At 40.1% G+C, this 18,456-nt stretch overlaps 1 protein-coding gene across 2 annotated transcripts; it reads left to right on the top strand.

Moving 5' to 3' along the window:
* The first annotated feature begins 1,822 nt into the window (after positions 1–1,822).
* On the top strand, positions 1,823–17,796 carry LOC118385961 (chondroitin sulfate glucuronyltransferase-like). 2 transcript variants are annotated; one of them, XM_035773235.2, is made up of 4 exons: positions 1,823–2,009; positions 4,117–4,681; positions 9,906–10,088; positions 10,835–17,796. In XM_035773235.2, exons 2-4 carry the CDS (start codon positions 4,289–4,291, stop codon positions 12,095–12,097), a joined length of 1,839 nt encoding a protein of 612 aa, XP_035629128.1. In that variant the 5' UTR covers positions 1,823–2,009; positions 4,117–4,288; the 3' UTR covers positions 12,098–17,796. The 2 variants fall into 2 exon arrangements, with proteins under 2 accessions (XP_035629128.1, XP_035629127.1); XM_035773234.2 differs by lacking the exon at positions 1,823–2,009 and adding an exon at positions 2,016–2,480.
* Positions 17,797–18,456: the final 660 nt, after the last annotated feature.

The following is an 18,456-nucleotide window of genomic DNA, read 5'->3' as shown; positions in this document are numbered from 1 at the left end:
TGGCTGGGCCACTCAAGGACATTCAGAGACTTGTCCCGAAGCCATTCCTGTGTTGTCTGTGTGCTTAGGGTCATTGTCCTGTTGGAAGGTGAACCTTCACCCTAGTCTGAGGTGCTGAGCGCTCTGGAGCAGGTTTTCACCAAGGATCTCTATGTACTTTGCTTTCCCTCAATACTGACTAATAGCTCAATCAAATATTTTCATCAGACTAGATAATCTTCTTTCTCATGGTCTGAGAGTCCTTTAGGTGCCTTTTGGCAAAGTGGAGTGTCATGTGCCTTTAATGAGGTGTGGCTTCCGTCTGGCCATTCTGCCATTAAGGCCTGATTGGTGGAGTGCTGCAGAGATGGTTGTCCTTCTGGAAGGTTCTCCCATCTCCACAGAGGAACTATGGGGCTCTGTCAGAGTGACCATCGGGTTCTTGGTCATGACCAAGGCCCTTCTCCCGATTGTTCCGTTTGGCCGGGCGGCCAGCTCTGAGAAGAGTCTTGGTGGTTCCAAACTTTTTAATTTAAGAACGATGGAGGCCGCTGTGTTCTTGGGGACCATCGATGCTGCAGACTGTACCCTTCCCCAGATCTGTGCGCTGACACAATCCTGTCTCACAACTCTACAGACAATTCCTTCAACATCATGGCTAGTTTTTTGCCCTGACATGAACTGTCAACTGTGGGACCTTTGTATAGACAGGTGTGTGCCTTTCCAAATCATGTCCAATCAATAGAATTTACCACAGGTGGACTCCAATCAAGTTGTTCCATTGATCATCCTTGAGATGTTTCTTCTAGGATGCACCTGAGCTCAATTTCGAGTCTCATAGCAAGGTGTCAGAAATGTCTAAAAACCTGTTTTCGCTTTGTCGTTATGTGGTATTGTGTGTAGATTGTACATTTTTTTATGAATCCATTTTAGAATGAGGCTGTAACTAACATAAGTCAAGGGGTCTGAAAACTCTTCACAATTATATCTATTGAGCTCCACAGACAATTCCTTGCATGTAAGAGTTTCTGCTCTTACATGCACTGTCAACTGTGCACATGCACATGTCCAAACAATTGAATTTGCCACAGGTGGACTGACTCCAATCATGTTGTAGTGACATCTCAAGCAGTGGAGGCTGGTGGGAGGAGCTATAGTACAGGCTCATTGTAAGGGCTGGAATGGAATAGATAATAACGGAGTCAAACATGTGGTTTCCATATGTTTGATCCGTTCCATTTATTCCATTCCAGCCATTACAATGAGCCCGTCCTCCTATAGCTCCTCCCACTAGCCTCTCGAGGACGATCAAAAATAAATAAGATGCACCTGAGTTCAATTTGGACTGTCATAGCAAAATGTGAATACTTATCTAAATGAGATATTTCTGTATTTAATTTTCAATGAATCTGCAAAAATCTTTAAAAACATGTTTTCACTTTGTCATTATGGGGTATTGTGTGTAGACGGGTGTAAAAATATATATGTTTTGAATTAAGGCTGTAACACAACAAAATGTGGAATAAGTCAAGAAGTATGAATACTTTCTGAAGGCACTGTATATGTATTTCTGTGACACCTGAGGCCCTACTTAAAATCAGGCCAAGGTCTCCAGGTCAAGTCAAAAACATCTTCTTTTATGAACAGTCTTGGAGCGAAATATTTGATTTATTTCACACATTAATCATGTATCGTGACTTTATAGTAAAAATATATATGTTTGGTTTTAACCCGCAAATCTGGACTTTGTGGTTGATTGAATGTGACTCTAGGTTGCCCTCTAGTGTGGCAACGCACCTCTAATAGGCTTTTCAGCTGAAGAGAGGATTTTCTTTTCTATAGCTCTTTATTTAAACCAACATTTATGTAGGCCGCGGTATTGTGATCTATTTGCCCATGGGTGAGGTTGATGGGTTTTATTTAACAAATGATGTGATTCAGTAGCATACTGAAATGGTCCTGGAAACGCCTGCGCTTATGCATCTCTGACAGTTGTGTTTCATTGGGGTGGAGCTAGAGACCATTGACACGTAAGAATCCTGCTTTAATTTTATGGAAGAGGCTACGTAGGCCTACATCTTTTTAGTAGCGAAGGATGGTATTTTTTAATATAGCCAGCTACTAATATTTTGTATTTGTTTTGATGTACATAATTATCCAACGCGACTAAATTAGGCTGTAGAAAGGGCCTACATATAGTCAACGTTGAGAATGAGATTCTCAATGTTTATTTCTCTGCTGAGGCCGATCGGGCCGGTTATTATCGGTATTTCTTTGGGCTTTACCTTAAGTTTACTTAGTGTGAATTGGGTGGAGGAATCTTGTTTCCTCAACGGGAAAGCGAGTGAAGAAATAAGTTTGTCCCAAGATGGGAATTCAAAAGGAGCAACGAGACCCAATTCGATATCGACGGTCAAAGATGTGGACGCCGAGGAAGATTTTGAGCCAAGAATAGTGCCATATAAACCAGTCCAACAAAGCAAACCAAATAAACTTTTTCGGTAAGGATTCAAAGATCATGGTTGAAACCGGAATAGGTGAAATGTATTATTATAAACATGCCACAACAGTGTAGCCTAGATCTTGTTTTTCCAGTTGACTGTCATGTCTGCCATTATTGCCCCCGATATCTTCAGCATGGATATTAGGCTATGTTACCAGTTTTCCCAGGAAAACTCGTTACAATGTTGCCAATTGTCCTTCAGCAGTATGTGAGACTAGGTTAATTAGGCATGGTTGTTTCCCTATCTTTATCCGTTTTTCAATTGGTTTGCAGTGTCTTTAACTCCTACACCTATTAGATGTCAAGCACACTTAAACAACATCAGACAGCAATTTATGAACAATATCCTTTTTTTTATAGGAAATTAGCACAATTACATGTAATATCACATTGGAAATCAGTCAGTATTGGAGTAGGCTGTTATTGTGCCCACAAAAACAAAAATATATTTGAAAGGCCAACATTCCTGAAATGTAGAACTCATTTTTACATCCTTCACCCTATCAGTGGCATTCAGTCTCCAGCTACCAGAGTACACACAGTATTTTTCGCCATAACAAACTATTGAATATTTTTATTGATATAGTCTACCTACTGTATGTGGAAGAATATCCATGTATCCACTTTGAACCATGTGCTTGACTGACCTTGTGTAGCATGCACAGCCAAGTTGTTCTGGTGTATTTACCCTCGACCATGAATTTATTTTCAGCAGTATTTGGGCAAATAACGATGGCTTAGGAGTAACTATAACTAAACAATGTTATTTTACAACTTTATTCTGTGCTGTAACATGACTGACTTACTTAGTCCTCCGGGTCCCTGGTGGGACATAAAGGCTGTAGCAACTTTCTGCCACTGGATTCTATCTTTGGCTACAGCTTGAAGAGAACCACCTCTACAAGCTCAGCCTGTAACACGAAGAACTGCCTAAATGTTATTAGACAAAATATGCAAGGATGTTTTCTCATCATAACCTTCACAACAGTGTCCGTGTAACACTGTTTGGTTTGATCTGAATAAAATGTAAAAAAACAACAACATAAAAACAGGTATTTTTAGTTTTCAATTCATTTCATGGGGTTATAGGATTTTTTTTGCCCCTACTCCTCATGGACAGCTAGCCAGTAAACGAGATGTACTGGGTAGATGCGTTTGTATTTCTATTATCACACAGACCGGTTGCTCCATTGCATGAGATAGAGCTTTGAGCTGCTGGGCCGGGGCCGTCCTCTGGTACGGACTCTTCAATCTCGGACTCTGTCCAATGACCAGGTTTCAAAGACAGACAATCCTTAATCATATCCCAGAAGAACACTGGACCTTGACTTCAATTAACCATAGCAAAACAATTACTGATAGGCTTATCTACAGTGTGAATGATTGCAAGTGTTGAGCACAAGAACATGCATGGAAAGGGTTGCTTTTGCAATGATGAACGAAGACTTTAAAAGTTAATTCTTTAAATCATTGAAATGCTGAGCTGCAATTTAATTACTAGTATCTTTGCTGTGCTGTCTATAAATATATGGACAATAACGCGTGTTATGTTTTTGTATACTTGTTTCTCTAGCTTTAACTTTTCACATTGAACATAGCAGCAATCACTTCATGAAAGTGTGTATGTTTTCCAGGGCTAAGTACATCAGTACAGAGCTGGGGATCCGGGAGCGCCTCTTCGTCGGGATCCTGACGTCCAAAAGCACCATCAACACATTGGGAGTGGCCGTGAACCGCACCCTCAGCCACCACCTGGACACTGTCGTCTTCTTCACCGGCACGCGCAACCGCAAAGTGCCCCACGGCATGTTCGTGGTCACCCATGGGGACGAGAGGCTCATATGGAACATGTTCCAGACCATCAAGTACATCTTGGAGCACTATGTCCATGAGTATGACTGGTTCTATCTGGCCCAGGACGACACCTACACCGAGGCAGACCGGATCAAACAGCTGGTGGCTCACCTGAGCATGGACCGGGAGCTTTACATGGGCAGCCCAGAGGAGTTTATAGGTGGGGAGATGGAGGGGAGGTACTGCTACGGTGGGTTCGGATACATTCTCTCCCGTACCCTGTTGCTCCGGCTCAAACCCTTCCTGGAGAACTGTAGGAATGACATCCTGAGCGCCAGGCCTGACGAGTGGCTGGGCAGATGCATCATTGATTATGCCAACACCAACTGTGTGGATGAGCATGAGGTAGGTTATGTATTATGGTCTTGTACAATTAAGTTGCAATGGCGAGAGTTATGTTCTATGGGTTTATGTTCCCTTTGTCCAAGAGATTAGGCCTAGTCCTAGACTAAGATGCATTCTTAAGAGATTCTCTATTCTAAGTGTTTTTGTTTTGTCCATGACTAGGCTTAATCTGTGTCTGAGAAAGCAGCCCCAAGTGATTGTCAGGAAGTGAATGTTTCTTGTGTCAACGTACCAGACCTGGGTTGAATACGTATGTTAAATACTTGAGCGACACTTGATTTAGTTCATCCAGTACAATGGAACAATTGGAATAGTCACAAAGTGGACATTTAAGTATTTTGCATATGCATTTGGCTCAGATGTGCTCTGAGTTGAAACCCTAAGTCAACTGTCTTTCACTGGCCACTCCCCCAAAAAGATGAAACGGAGCTTGACTTTATGAGGCCTCATAAACTTTACACGGTCCTCTAACATGTAACTCAATCCGTTAGTGTAATAGGCTGGTTCCTGCTCAGTGAAAGCTGGACACACACACACACACACACAATATAGCAAATATTGACGACGGTATACTACAACATCAACATAAGATCCATCTTTCAAGATCCACCAGCCTCATGTTCAAACACTTTATTTCCAATCCACATTTGTCTTGAAATAAATAAATACAAACGATAATAGTGATATCTATAGAATAAGGCATGTTGCACCGTAGTAGTGCTATAACATAGTTATAACATCCATAAGTGTTTTAACACTGCATGTTCTATAGAGACAGAGAGTTGTCTGGCTGGCTGTCTTTCTTTTCACACTGTGGCCCCTGATGGTCCTCACTGCTGTGAAAGGGAGCTTTGCTTCTCCTGTTCTGCACTGACAGTCAGTGCCCCAGTGGAGTCCTGTCACAGTCACACCGCTTGTCCAAGTGACAGTTTAAAGACTCTGTACCTTTTAAACTAACTACACTGATTTAATTTATTTGTATATGTTACCCTTTTTGGCTCATAGTGTGGCCCTTTCACGTTACACCAGAATTTGTTCCTACACTACACCATTCTATAACAATACTATTTTAGAACCTTTTTACATAATGAGTAGTTAATTCAAGGCAGTTTGAGTGTGCCTAAACCTTTCTCTGTGGTATGTTAACTTCTATACCATTTTCTCTCCTGTGGTCTGGCATTTGAGCAGGAAAACATTTTGTTTAAGAGTCTGTGGTGGAACAGAAACAGAGGGCCTGTTTCAATTCTGCATGGTTGGTCATCATGCCTCAGGGCCAGCAGGACTCCAGCAGGGACCGACCTATCTATGAAGGGAGAAGTAGGGGAAAGGTCAGAAGAAGAAAAAACAGGGGAGAGTGTTATTTGGAAGTGTGACTCACATTCCAAAGAACTGCGTTAAGAGTATATTAAAAAAAGGTTATTCAGTTATGTGTAGCAGTGACATGTTCTTTAGATATTTGCAACTCTTGAGATGTTTAGTTAACACATTTTACAGTCCGACGGTCGGTGACCTCTGCTCATGCGACTTAATTCTTTGTTCTTTTAATAGCTTGATCAGATCGGATTCACTTTTTCTTCCGACCCCTTCCTAATTGGTTAACTTCTTAAGGTGTGTACTGTGTTTATCCTAAATGGTCGTCGCTTTAGATTAAGTGGAGTCTTATTACTTATTATGGTCATTTAGGTGTTATTCGTACACTGATTCCTCTTAAGTTGTTGACACCATGCATTCTAGCAGTGTTGTTCCTATGAAGCCATTTCAAAATGTTTTTTTAATAAGGGCATGTCCAGGTAAAAGGACCAATGAGAACCAACATGTAAAGTTCATAGAAGTTCATGTCAAATCTGGTGTCAGCTAAGTATATATATGTATAATTTTTAAATGAAGGCATATTCTTTTTTTCAACCATTTTCTATCCTAAATATTAGGAACAGGCAAGGGTTTTGATTTCTGGTCAAACAGATGGAAAAGGGATCTTTTAAAAAATTACCAGAATTATTCTTAAATTATTAGAAATACTGCGGGGTCCAAAATGATTGACACCCTTGATAAAGGTTAGCAAAAATGACTGTATAAAATAAATAATTAAAATACTGAGCTATATTGTATGCTAAACAAATTGGGAAATTATATTATTTTATACTAATACAATTGGTCAGAGAATGGTTTTGTTTAAAAACGTATACTTTTTTTAAGTCAAAAAGTTAGGGGTCAAGATTCACACCCTTGTTTTCAACACCTCACCGTGCGACGATGACGACACAGCCTTTTTATAAAATCCTTCCAGATACTTGATATCCTTCGTCTGTTCTTACTGACTGCACTCTTCAATTATGTCGTATACTGATTGAGAGGATCAGGTCTGTCTGTCTAGCAGCACAGCCAATGTGCCCATATAGTGTGAGCACTGGGAGTCTAGGCTACATTATATTAGCTCCCCACACATACTGCATAGAATTTAACACACTTGAATAATGCAATATGTAGAAATGTATTTACTGTTCGCAAAACAATGTCCATGCTGTCTAGAACACTTTACAATGCAAGAAGATACCGGTAGCTTCCAGCTTTTTTTAGGCTAACTTTCCTTGCTAGCTTACAGCAGAAGTGAACATCAATTCACTACCCTAGTACTTTGTTTATGATAATGCGAGCCATAATCAAAATATGCTGATTTCAAAGCTGATTGACACCAAAACACTTTTAATTCAGTTAATTGTTTCTCCCTCACGTCTAAAGATGGCCTACTTTTGTCTGTGTCACATCCTTCCCATCACCGGTCTCAACTGACTGTGGGAATGTGCCTTGTGAATGATGTCATTACTTGGTCTTTCAGAGAGAGGGAACTTTTTATAAAGTAATATATTTCTACTTCTATGAAAATGTTGTTGATCAGTACAATAAAATAAGTCCCAAATGGAAGGGACACAGATAGTTTGTTTAATCTGTAGCCCCATGAAATCAGTGCAAACAAGCTCAAAAACTCAATGCATGCACACACTCCTATTTAATATGCATTCACCTGTATTGTTAATAGCCCTGGGTTACTTCTTGATTTACACATTTTATCAATCGAGATTTACCACTCAAATAAATGATTACCATTATGTAATAAAGTAGTTAGTCAAATGAATAGTTTTAGTGTATAATTGATTCATTAATGCAGACATGGCAATCTCAGAATTTATTTTACATCATATTTCAAATGTAATGATATTGAACTCAAAAGATGCCTAACAATTGAACAGAGCAGCAGCTGGTTTTATTTGTCTGGAACATGTGCCATTCTATGACTTTTGCTAATTTGCCTTTTTTGCCATGGTATTGTTTTGGTATCAAGTATCATGATGGTATAGAGTAAGTCAAAAAATCTGGTATCGTGTCAACACTATTTTGTTACGTGAAATGAGAATGCATGAGCAGAAAAGAACCCCACGCCCACGCCTGGATCTTTGCTGTTATGGGGCTATTTTGCTTCCACTGTTCCTGGGGCCCTTGTTAAGGTTAAAACATAAAAAGAAAACTGGCCTCCTGAGTGGTGCAGCAGTCTAAGGCACTGCATCGCGGTGTTGCGGCGTAACTGCAGCCTGGGGTTTGACCGGGAGTCCCATAGGGCGGTGCACAATTGGCCCAGCGTCGTCCGGGTTTGGCTGGGGGGGCTTTACTTGTCTCATGTTGGGGGCCGGGCGCCAGCAGGCTGACTTCAGTCGTCAGTTGAATAGCGTGTACTCCGACACATTGGTGCAGCTGGCTTCCGGGTTAAGCGAGTGGGTGTTAAGAAGCTTGGTGGGTCTTGTTTCATAGGATGTATGACTCAACCTTTGCCTCTCCTGAGCCCGTTGGGGAGTCACAGCGATGAGACAAGATCATAATCATGAAATTTGGGAGATAAAGGAGGTTAAAATGATTCAAATGTTCTTTCCCATTTAGTTTAATTTGATTCAAAACCAAACATAGCGTCCCCTCCCCCAATGAAGGCTGTTTCTTTTTTTGTCCTACCCAATGCATTCGCCAAGTAGCAGCCTATGGAAAAAGGATTTGGCTCGTAAGACTGTTTTGAAATAAATATGAATCCCCAAAGCATTACCAAAAGATCAAGTTTGGGAGCAGCAAAACAGTGAGCAGACATCACCCTTTGATCATTATTTCAGCCAGCTCCCATTATTATTTTTATTGTGTGTTAAACCCCCTCTATGTACATGTGTCCATATGCCCATCAGTAACAAGATATGAGATGATGCCGGTGACCCTCGTATTTAGAAACATGTACTCTTATTTTCCTGTAACAATGGCTTGTTTTCCATTTCATTTGATTAAAAACCTCAACTTTATGGTTGAGAACATCCATGGCTCACATGCAATGCAATTTAGAAGCTGTCTGCTATTCCTGGAGAAGTGCAAATGCGATCTGTATGATCCTTCCATGATTTTTATGAAACATTATATTTAGGAGCAGTAGCCTGTAACGGAGTGGACATTCTCTTTATATTGGCTCCTGTGAAAAGTTTGGATGTGTGTAAAACCTAGCATAGTCTACATTGTCTTGTGTATGTATTATATTTTAACATAGCCTATTTAAAACAAGTTGTTTTGATTATAATATATTTTTCTCCCCCAGCAATATCAATAGTGACTTTAATCTTGTTTATATACAGCGTTTGGCATGTCCATGGCTCAGACATGGCAGAAATAACATAATTTACAGTAGGCCTATCCCCTATATCGGTGTGAATGCTATGTTAAAAAGTGTTGAACTCTTGCAATTACATAGAACAATGTGAACTGCAAACACGTTCAAGATATTTAGCAAAGATAGGTTAGGCCTACATTAAAAAAATGTTCTGTAGGCTATTTAACAAACTAGGCTATAACGGGCTAACATTCAAATTGGAGTTGATGGCAATGCAAGACATAAAAGACCAGATATATACACAACTTGAAGCAACCACATATTTAGCCCTGGAGCATGTTCTGATTGGCCTCAACACACCTACAACTTATTTATTCATCCAAACCCAGCCCTTTCTCGCCACCGCCAGCTACTGCGCCCATAATTCCAACTGTGAAAATAGCTCAAATATTTCTGACACACCCCTAGACACCAGCACTAAGATTTACATTGCATTAGGTTTGTTGAAATACAGCCCAAAAATGTATAACTAAAAGTCTTTTTGTTTTCACCCAATTCCCACTTTGCTAAATGTGTGTCGATCTTTGCTTTCAGGGGCTGCAGTACTACCATTACGAAATGGGCAAGAACTCAGATCCGAGTAAGGAGGACAATATGCAGTTTAAAAATGCCTTGACTGTCCACCCGGTGTCTGACCCTGAGCAGATGTATAGACTACACAAGCACTTCACTGAGATCGAACTGCAGAGGACATACGATGAGATTGAGATGCTGCAGGTAAAAACAGTCGAAACCTGAACACCACAAAACATCCTCTGTTCAGTGAACACTGAGTGTAGTCTGTCTCCCTGTCTGTTTTAATTGAACATCAAGCGCTGAAGGCTTATTTATTTCAGTACTGTTCGGTAATGTTTGTTTTGTGAATGACTCAGCTGTCTTGGTTGAACATAAGCAGCATTTCATTGTAGCCATACAATATCACTGAGTACAGTTACAGGAACACAATTATTGTGATAATAGAATATTGTGAATAGTCAGATTAATGTAAAAGTTTGATTTGAATAATTTACATGCTTTGCAAGAATTACTATTTCCCTAATAATCCTGTTTACAAGGGCACATCTGAAATCATTTGATAAATGCAGAAAATCGCCAATCAAAATCAAGCGACCATGTTAGTTTTGTGAAGCCTGTTTGATTCTGAGTTTGGATATACAATGTTTGTATGTGAACTATTTCTTAGATACATACTTTCAGTTTTTCCGAACTCACTTCACTTGCGCGAAAGAAGAACGCTTGCATTTGTTTATGCACATGCACAGATCAAATACACGGCTGTAACCTATGTGTTTTAATCGACGTATGCTTACTTCGATTATGACCGTACACCGATTTAAGATAAGCAGAGTAGGGTGTTTTATATGACTAATGCCATACTCGGCCTATTGCCATAATCAGTTCAATATCAAGTTATTAGTGTGCATACTCACGGTCAGCTTTTGATTTTACATCTGTATCCACAGACGGAGATAAAGAATGTGAGTGAAGTGGCTTACGATGGCAACCGGAGCGCCCAGTGGCCCATTGGGATCAATCCTCCCTTTGAGCCCAAGTCCCGCTTCGAAGTCCTTCGATGGGACTACTTCACGGAGGAACAGGTGTATTCGTGCATCGACGGCTTCCCCAAGTGTGAACTGCGCGGTATTGATCGTTTGGACGTGGCCGACGTCATCGAGATAGCCATGGGGGAGCTGAACAAGAAGTACAAGCCTGTCCTCCACTTGAAGAAGCAGCAGCTGATCAATGGCTACCGGCGCTTCGACCCCACTCGGGGCATGGAGTACACCCTGGACCTGCAGCTGGAGGTAGTCAACCAGAAAGGTCACAGTAGCTCCATCACCAAGAGGGTCCACCTGGTGCGTCCCCTGAGTCGCATCGAGATCATCCCCATGCCTTATGTCACAGAGGCCACCAGAGTTCACATCATCTTACCGCTGAATGTTCAGGATCGAGATTACGTCAACCATTTTCTTGAAGTGTTGGCCGCAAATTCGTTTGAGACCAGTGAAAACGCCATCTTGACTTTCCTGTTCATCTACGACCCATTCGAGGCCCAGCAGGTCAACCAGAATGACATCTTCGCCAGTGTTAAAACCCAGATCAATGCCTACGAACGCAAGTATCCAACAGTGAAGATCCCGTGGATAAGTGTCAAGACCGAAACCCCCTCTCAAATCAAATTCATGGACATCATCTCGAAGAAGCACCCAGTAGACACTCTGTTCTTCATCACTAACGTCAACACCAACGTCAACTCAGAGTTCCTCAACCGTTGCCGCATGAACTCCATCAACAACTGGCAGGTGTTCTTCCCAATCCACTTCCAGGACTACAACCCAGACATTGCCTTCCATAACCAGGAGCCCCCACCCGCAGTAGACCTGGTCAAGGACGCCGGACACTTTGACCGCAGTTCGTTCGAGGAGGCGTGCTTCTACAACACTGACTACATGGCGACGCGCACACGCATGGCCTCCGACGTGCAGGAGAACGAGGAGATCCTGGAGACCTTGGATATCTACGATATGTTTGTCAGGTACTCAACCCTGCATGTGTTCAGGGCTGTGGAGCCAGCCTTGCACCAGAAGTACCACTACCAGGCCTGTAACCCTCGGCTCAGTGAGGACATCTACCACAGGTGTGTCCAGAGCAACCTGGATGGCCTGGGAGCCCGTTCCCAGCTCGCCATGCTGTTATTTGAACAAGAGCAAGGAAATAGCACTTGATCACACCTCGCTTAGAAACTTCTCCTTGAATGTGTGTGTGAATGGGTGTATGTGAATGTGTGTGTGAATGGGTGTATGTGAATGTGTGTGTGAATGGGTGTATGTGAATGTGTGTGTGAATGTTTGCGTGCGTGTGATTGTGTACATTCCTTTTTTTTTTACTGAATACAAAAAACCATGCTGGAACCAAATGGGGTGGTTTTGAACATTGAACGTATTTTAAACCTTTGATTTGGTGGTCATGCAGGGATGCCTATATCAATATATTTTTTATATATTAGAAAAGTTCTACATACATTTGATGTTGCTCTCAAGGGTATGGCTTTTAACCTGCACAGCTTTTGATACTTGGTCCTTTGCAGTTTAGTAATCACTACTAAAGCACATCTCAATATGTGTGCCTTTTAATGTCTGTCGGTCCTCTTGTATTTTCATGTCCCTTGTCACATCAAGCAAAATAAGTAGATTTACATGTACACATTTATCAATATTTGAGGCCTCATATTTCCACACTCCACAATTCATATTTTAATGTGTAAGCTGGCATCTGAAATATAGATTCACTCTACTCAAAGATGTTAAACGGAAGAAAGCTTTATGGCACTGACGTAATCAGATGCGCCGTGAGATTACTGTTAGGTTAAGAGGATTGGACATTATGTGTCAGTACTGTAGGTCCCCGTAGGTGAGGTAGAAAACTACCCCTCTAGGGGTCTCTTTAGGAGGTTGCAGCATTACACATTCTTTTTAAAAATCAAATAAAAAGCATATGATTGTCTGTTATTTAGAATAGGAAATCATGTCATCTTTATCTGTTACATTTCTATCTGCAACACTCTAAACATTTCACCCCTCTGAATACAGAGTTAGATACTGTATGTTTCTCTGACCATATTGCTGGAGAGTCCTTGAAAATAACTGAGGCCAACTTTGTGACTGGACTAGTTCACATAAGTTGCTGGTTTCAGTATGTACCACACTAAAATGTCATCTCAATATATTAAAGTAGCAATTTGAAAGCTGTTGCATTTTAAGAATGTAGTTATTGAGGGCAATCAGGATTGTGATTTGTAATGTATACGTTGGTAGTCAATGTTGTAACATGAATGCTATTAAATCGGAATATACCTGAAGATATACAGTTGAAGTCGGAAGTTTACATACACCTTAGCATTTCAACTCAGTTTTTCACAATTCCTGAAATTTAATCCTAGTAAAAATTCCCTGTCTTAGGTCAGCTAGGATCACCACTTTATTTTAAGAATGTGAAATGTCAGAATAATAGTAGTGATTTTTTTTTTCAGCTTTTATTTCTGTCATCACATTCCCAGTGGGTCAGAAGTTTACATACACTCAATTAGTATTTGGTAGCGTTGCCTCTAAGTTGTTTAACTTGAGTCAAACATTTTGGGTAGCCTTCCACAAGTTTCCCACAATAAGTTGTGTAAATTTGGGTCTATCCCTCATTACAGAGCTGGTGTAACTGAGTCAGGTTTGTAGGCCTCCTTGCTCGCACACGCTTTTTCAGTTCTGCCCTCAAATGTTCTATAGGGTTGAGGTCAAGGCTTTGTGATGGCAACTCCAATACCTTGACTTTGTAATTCCTTTAGCCTTTTTGCCACAACTTTGGAAGTATGCTTGGGGTCATTGTCCATTTGGAAGACTCATTTTGTGACCAAGCTTTAACTTTCTGACCTGATGTCTTGAGATGTTGCTTCAATATATCCACATACTTTTCTTTCCTCATGATGCACTCTATTTTGTGAAGTGCACCAGACCGACTCCCTGCAACAAAGCACCCCCACAACATGATTCTGCCTCCCCGGTGCTTCACGGTTGGGATGGTGTTCTTCAGCTTGCAGGCCTCCCCTTTTTCCTCCAAACATAACGTTGGTCATTATGGCCAAACAGTTCTATTTTTGTTTCATCGGGCCAGAGAACATTTCTCCAAAAAGTACAATCTTTGTCCCCATGTGCAGTTGCAAACCGTAGTCTGGCTTTTTTATGGCGTTTTTGGAGCAGTAAAACCGTAGTCGGGCGGTTGTATGGCAATTCTGGAGCACAACCAGACTTGTGGAGGTCTACAAAACTTCTTCTGAGGTCTTGGCTGATTTCTTTTGATTTTCCCATGATGTCAAGCAAATAAGCACTGAGTTTGAATGTAGGCCTTGAAATACATTTCTGCCAAGTTATAATAATAATCACAATTATTATTATAATTATTGTATATATACATTTCCATGGTACCACATTGTAGCCCTCAATATGTAATAGTTTGGCATCAAGCAAATCGCTGTACACTGCAACTTCCACTCAGTATTGTGCAAACAGAGGCCTTTTGAGTGGGTGCAGCAGGTACCAGTAACCTGAGAAGTAAAATATGTGCAATACTGTATATATATATATATATATATGAACAAATTCTAACTGTCCATTCAAGGACAGGGATTTTATTTGTTTGACATGTGTTGCAAATTGAGAATATGTTCTAAAGTTATATTTATAAAGCTTATACCAAGCCAATATCCTTTGTAACACTGAATGTGACATGGCCTACATTGAAGGTAGACAGTGAAATGACGTTGCAACTTGCAGCAGCGCAGATGTTGCGATGAGACGCAAGACTTTGTTCTCATACAGTCACACACCGTATCTGCGCGTGTGTATGGGTTCGTACGGGACCGAAACTGCTGAGAAGTTTAGCCTCGCGCTTCAACGCTCTTATTTGTTGCGGAAGTTGACCCACTATGTTGTTGACTTTGTGCATCTATGTCCTTTCGCGGAGTCTATAGTACCTTTTTTAAGACTTTACTGACATTACTGTTTTGTGTATAAATTAATACACTACATTTTTTAAAGATTCGATTTGTATTGTATTATACTGAAAGAAACACTATGGACACTGAATCTATCATGAAATGAATACATACTAAAAAGAAACAACCAAATGCCCTTGTAAATCTAGAGTTTACATGTACAGTGCCTTCAGAAAGTATTCACACCCTTTTACTTTTGTGTAACTGATCTACACACAATACCCCATAATGTCAATGTGGAATTTGGTTTGTAGAACATTTTAGAAAGGAATAAGAAAAATGAAAAGTCAATAAGTATTCAACCCCCAAGCATAGATAAGTTCAGGAGTAAAAATGTGCTTAACGAATCACATAAGTTGCATGGACTCATTCTGTGTGCAATAATAGTGTTTAACATAATTTTTGAATGCTACCTCATCTCTGTACCCCACACATACAATGAATTATATGGAACTTCCCTCAGTCGAGTAGTGAATTTCAAACACAGATTCAACCACAAAGATGTGGGAGGTTTTCCAATGCCTCGCTAATTACACTTTGGATGGTGTATCAATACACTCGAAAGATACAGCCGTCCTTCCTAACTCAGTTGCTGGAGAGGAAGGAAACTGCTTAGGGATTTCACCATGAAGCCAATGGTGACTTTAAAATGGCTGTGATAGTAAAAACTAAGGATGGATCAACAATGTAGTTACTCCCCAATTACTAGCCTAATTGAGTGAAAGAAAACCTGTACAGAAAACAAACTATTAAAAAAAGGCATCCTGTTTGTAATAAGGCACTAAAGTAATACTGCAAAAAATGTGGCAAAGCAATTCAATTTTTGTCCTGAATACATAGTGTCATGTTTGGGGCAAATCCAATAAAGCACATTATTGAGTACCACCATCCATATTTTCAAGCATAGTGTTGGCCGCATCATGTTATGGGTGTGCTTGTAATTGTTAAGGACTGGGGAGTGTTTCTGGATTAAAAAAGAAACGGAATGGAGCTAAGTACAGGCAAAATCCTAGAGCAAAACCTGGTTCAGTCTGCTTTCCACCAGACACTGGGAGATTAATCCACCTTTCAGCAGGACAATAACCTAAAACACATGGCCAAATCTACACTGGAGTTGCTTACCAAGAAGACAGGGAATGTTCCTTAGTTGCCGAGTTAGTTTATTTACTTAGACAACCAAAATAAGTAGATTTAACAATGAAAATTGTTGTCTAGCAATGAACAACGACCAATTTGACAAAGCTTGAAGAATATTGAAAAGAATAATGGAAAAATGTTGCAAAATCCAGGTGTGGAAAGCTCTTAGAGACTTATCCAGAAAGACTCACAGCTGTAATCACTGCCAAAGGTGCTTCTACAAAGTATTGACTCGGGGTGTGAATACTTATGTAATTGAGATATTTCTGTATTTAATTTCAAATAAATTATTACATTTTGAATACAGTCTAACACAAGAAAATGTGGAATAATTTTAGGGGTATGAATACTTTCTGAAAGCATGATTTTCCAAGAGGTTTTGCTAGAGACCATTTGAGATTACAATACATTATGCAAATTCAGAATGATGAAGCTCAAATAGAGATTTCCATTGTTTCCCTTGTATCTGATGTGTGTAAATATAATATGTAAGGGATAATCCACGAGGGGCTATGCGTTCTATGAAAAATAATGAACAACGTGGAAGGTGTGACCTTCCACGGAGTTGCATTTTCCAGAGAATGCATAGAGCCCCGAGTTGATTATCCCTTTTATACCATGGCTATAATTTAACATATTTGCCACTAGAAATGTGTTCAACATCCACTGAAGTAGCTCGCAAGTTTACTAGATGGCTAGTTGCCATGGTCACCAAACAGACTTGCTAATTTAGCTAACCAAACCAATCAGTCCTAGCTTGTTATTATGAAAATCGAATTCAACAATACCGATACTGTTTTCAATTTGACTTTTGCTTTCAAAAGCAACTAAAAAAACATATAAAAATGAGCTATTGCCATTGAATTCTACTGCGCATGTGTTATTTAAGCAATAAGTCATGGGGGGGTGTGGTATATGGCCAATATACCATGACTTGTGGAGTGCTTGGATACAGCCCTTAGCTGTGGTATATTGGCCATATACCACAAACACCCGAGGTGTCTTATTGCTATTATAAACTGGTTACAAACGTCATTAAAAAAAACAGTTTTGTCATACCCGTGATATACCACGGCTGCCAGCCAATCTGCATTTAGGGCTCGACCCACCCATTTTAAACAGGCAAATAATGCCCACTCTAGGATGCCCTTTGAGCCAATCTGGAAGGACTATTAAACAATGCCATGGTATGTCATCTAATTGTTATGACAAATCTTCAGTTAGTAGCTTTGTTTAGGTGAGGCGATGGCGTAATCGACATTTCCTGCTTTGCATTTTACACTGTTGACTATTCTCTGTTTACTACCAGTGTAAATATTGGATTCAGTCGTTTTGAAGTGTCCAGTGTATGTTTCTAATGGTAGTGTTAACCTAACTCATTATTAATCTAATTGAGAAACAGTGACCACTTGGGAATTCGGAATTCAATCCATATCCTCCCCATAAAGCAGCTGACCCAAGTCTGTCCAGACCTATATTAAAAAGGTCCTGTGTACAGCACAAGCTGTAAATTGTCCCCCCCCCCCCTGTCTATAGGACATCCGTTACAAAACAAACAACCGCAGAACACTTCCAACCTACAAATGGAAAATGAAATAATCATTGGTAAATCTTCTGTTACAAACATGTTCCATGTCATATTACTGAGTACATCACTATTGTGTAGATACAAGACTCAATGGTGTACTGAAATCCTCAATGAACTGTGAATTATTGTAATGATGGAATAAACAACTAAAGTGTGAACATTTTGTCTTAGTTCCTTTTTTTTAAGTGTGGTTTGGTAATGAACTAGCATGTACAGTAGAAATGGTGAGCAGAGCATTACTTTTGGGAGGCAGTGGAGTCAGCAAAGCTAATGTTGTCCTTTAGGTGTCAGCAAAAGAGCGCAATCATTCAGCCATGGTCAAATGTCAGATGTTAATCAAACAGGTGAAAGACCAAGTTACTTATATGTTCAAAACTGCACAAGTTTCAAAGCCAATACACTATATTATATTTGGTATATTCTGTATATATTAGCATATTCTGTATATGTTATCCTTCCTATTTATACTGAACAAAATTATAAATGCAACATGTAAAGTGTTAGTCCCGTGTTTCATGAGCTGAAGTAAAAGATCCCTGAAATGTCCATACGCACAAAACGGTTATTTCTCTCAAATTTTGTGCACAAATTTGTTTACATCCCTGTTAGTGTGCATTTCTCCTTTGCCAAGATTATCCATCCACTTGACAGACGTGGCATATCAAGAAGATGATTAAACAGCATGATCATTGCACAGGTGCACCTTGCGCTGGGGACAATAAAAGGCCACTAAAATGTGCAGTTTTGTCCCAACACAATGCCACAGATGTCTCAAGTATTGAGGGAGTGTGCAATTGTCATTCTGACTGCAGGAATAT

The sequence above is a fragment of the Oncorhynchus keta genome, chromosome 7, assembly GCF_023373465.1.
Source record: "Oncorhynchus keta strain PuntledgeMale-10-30-2019 chromosome 7, Oket_V2, whole genome shotgun sequence".
Lineage (NCBI taxonomy): Eukaryota > Metazoa > Chordata > Actinopteri > Salmoniformes > Salmonidae > Oncorhynchus > Oncorhynchus keta.
The sequence above is the reverse complement of the archived record's forward strand: the minus strand, read 5'-3'. Positions and strand labels throughout refer to the sequence as shown.

Coding starts and splice junctions, on each gene's coding strand:
- LOC118385961 (XM_035773234.2), top strand. CDS start 2,191: ATGAGATTCTCAATGTTTATTTCTCTGCTGAGGCCGATCGGGCCGGTT. Junction 2,481..4,116: donor AAACCAAATAAACTTTTTCG/GTAAGGATTCAA, acceptor TATGTTTTCCAG/GGCTAAGTACATCAGTACAG. Junction 4,682..9,905: donor ACTGTGTGGATGAGCATGAG/GTAGGTTATGTA, acceptor CTTTGCTTTCAG/GGGCTGCAGTACTACCATTA.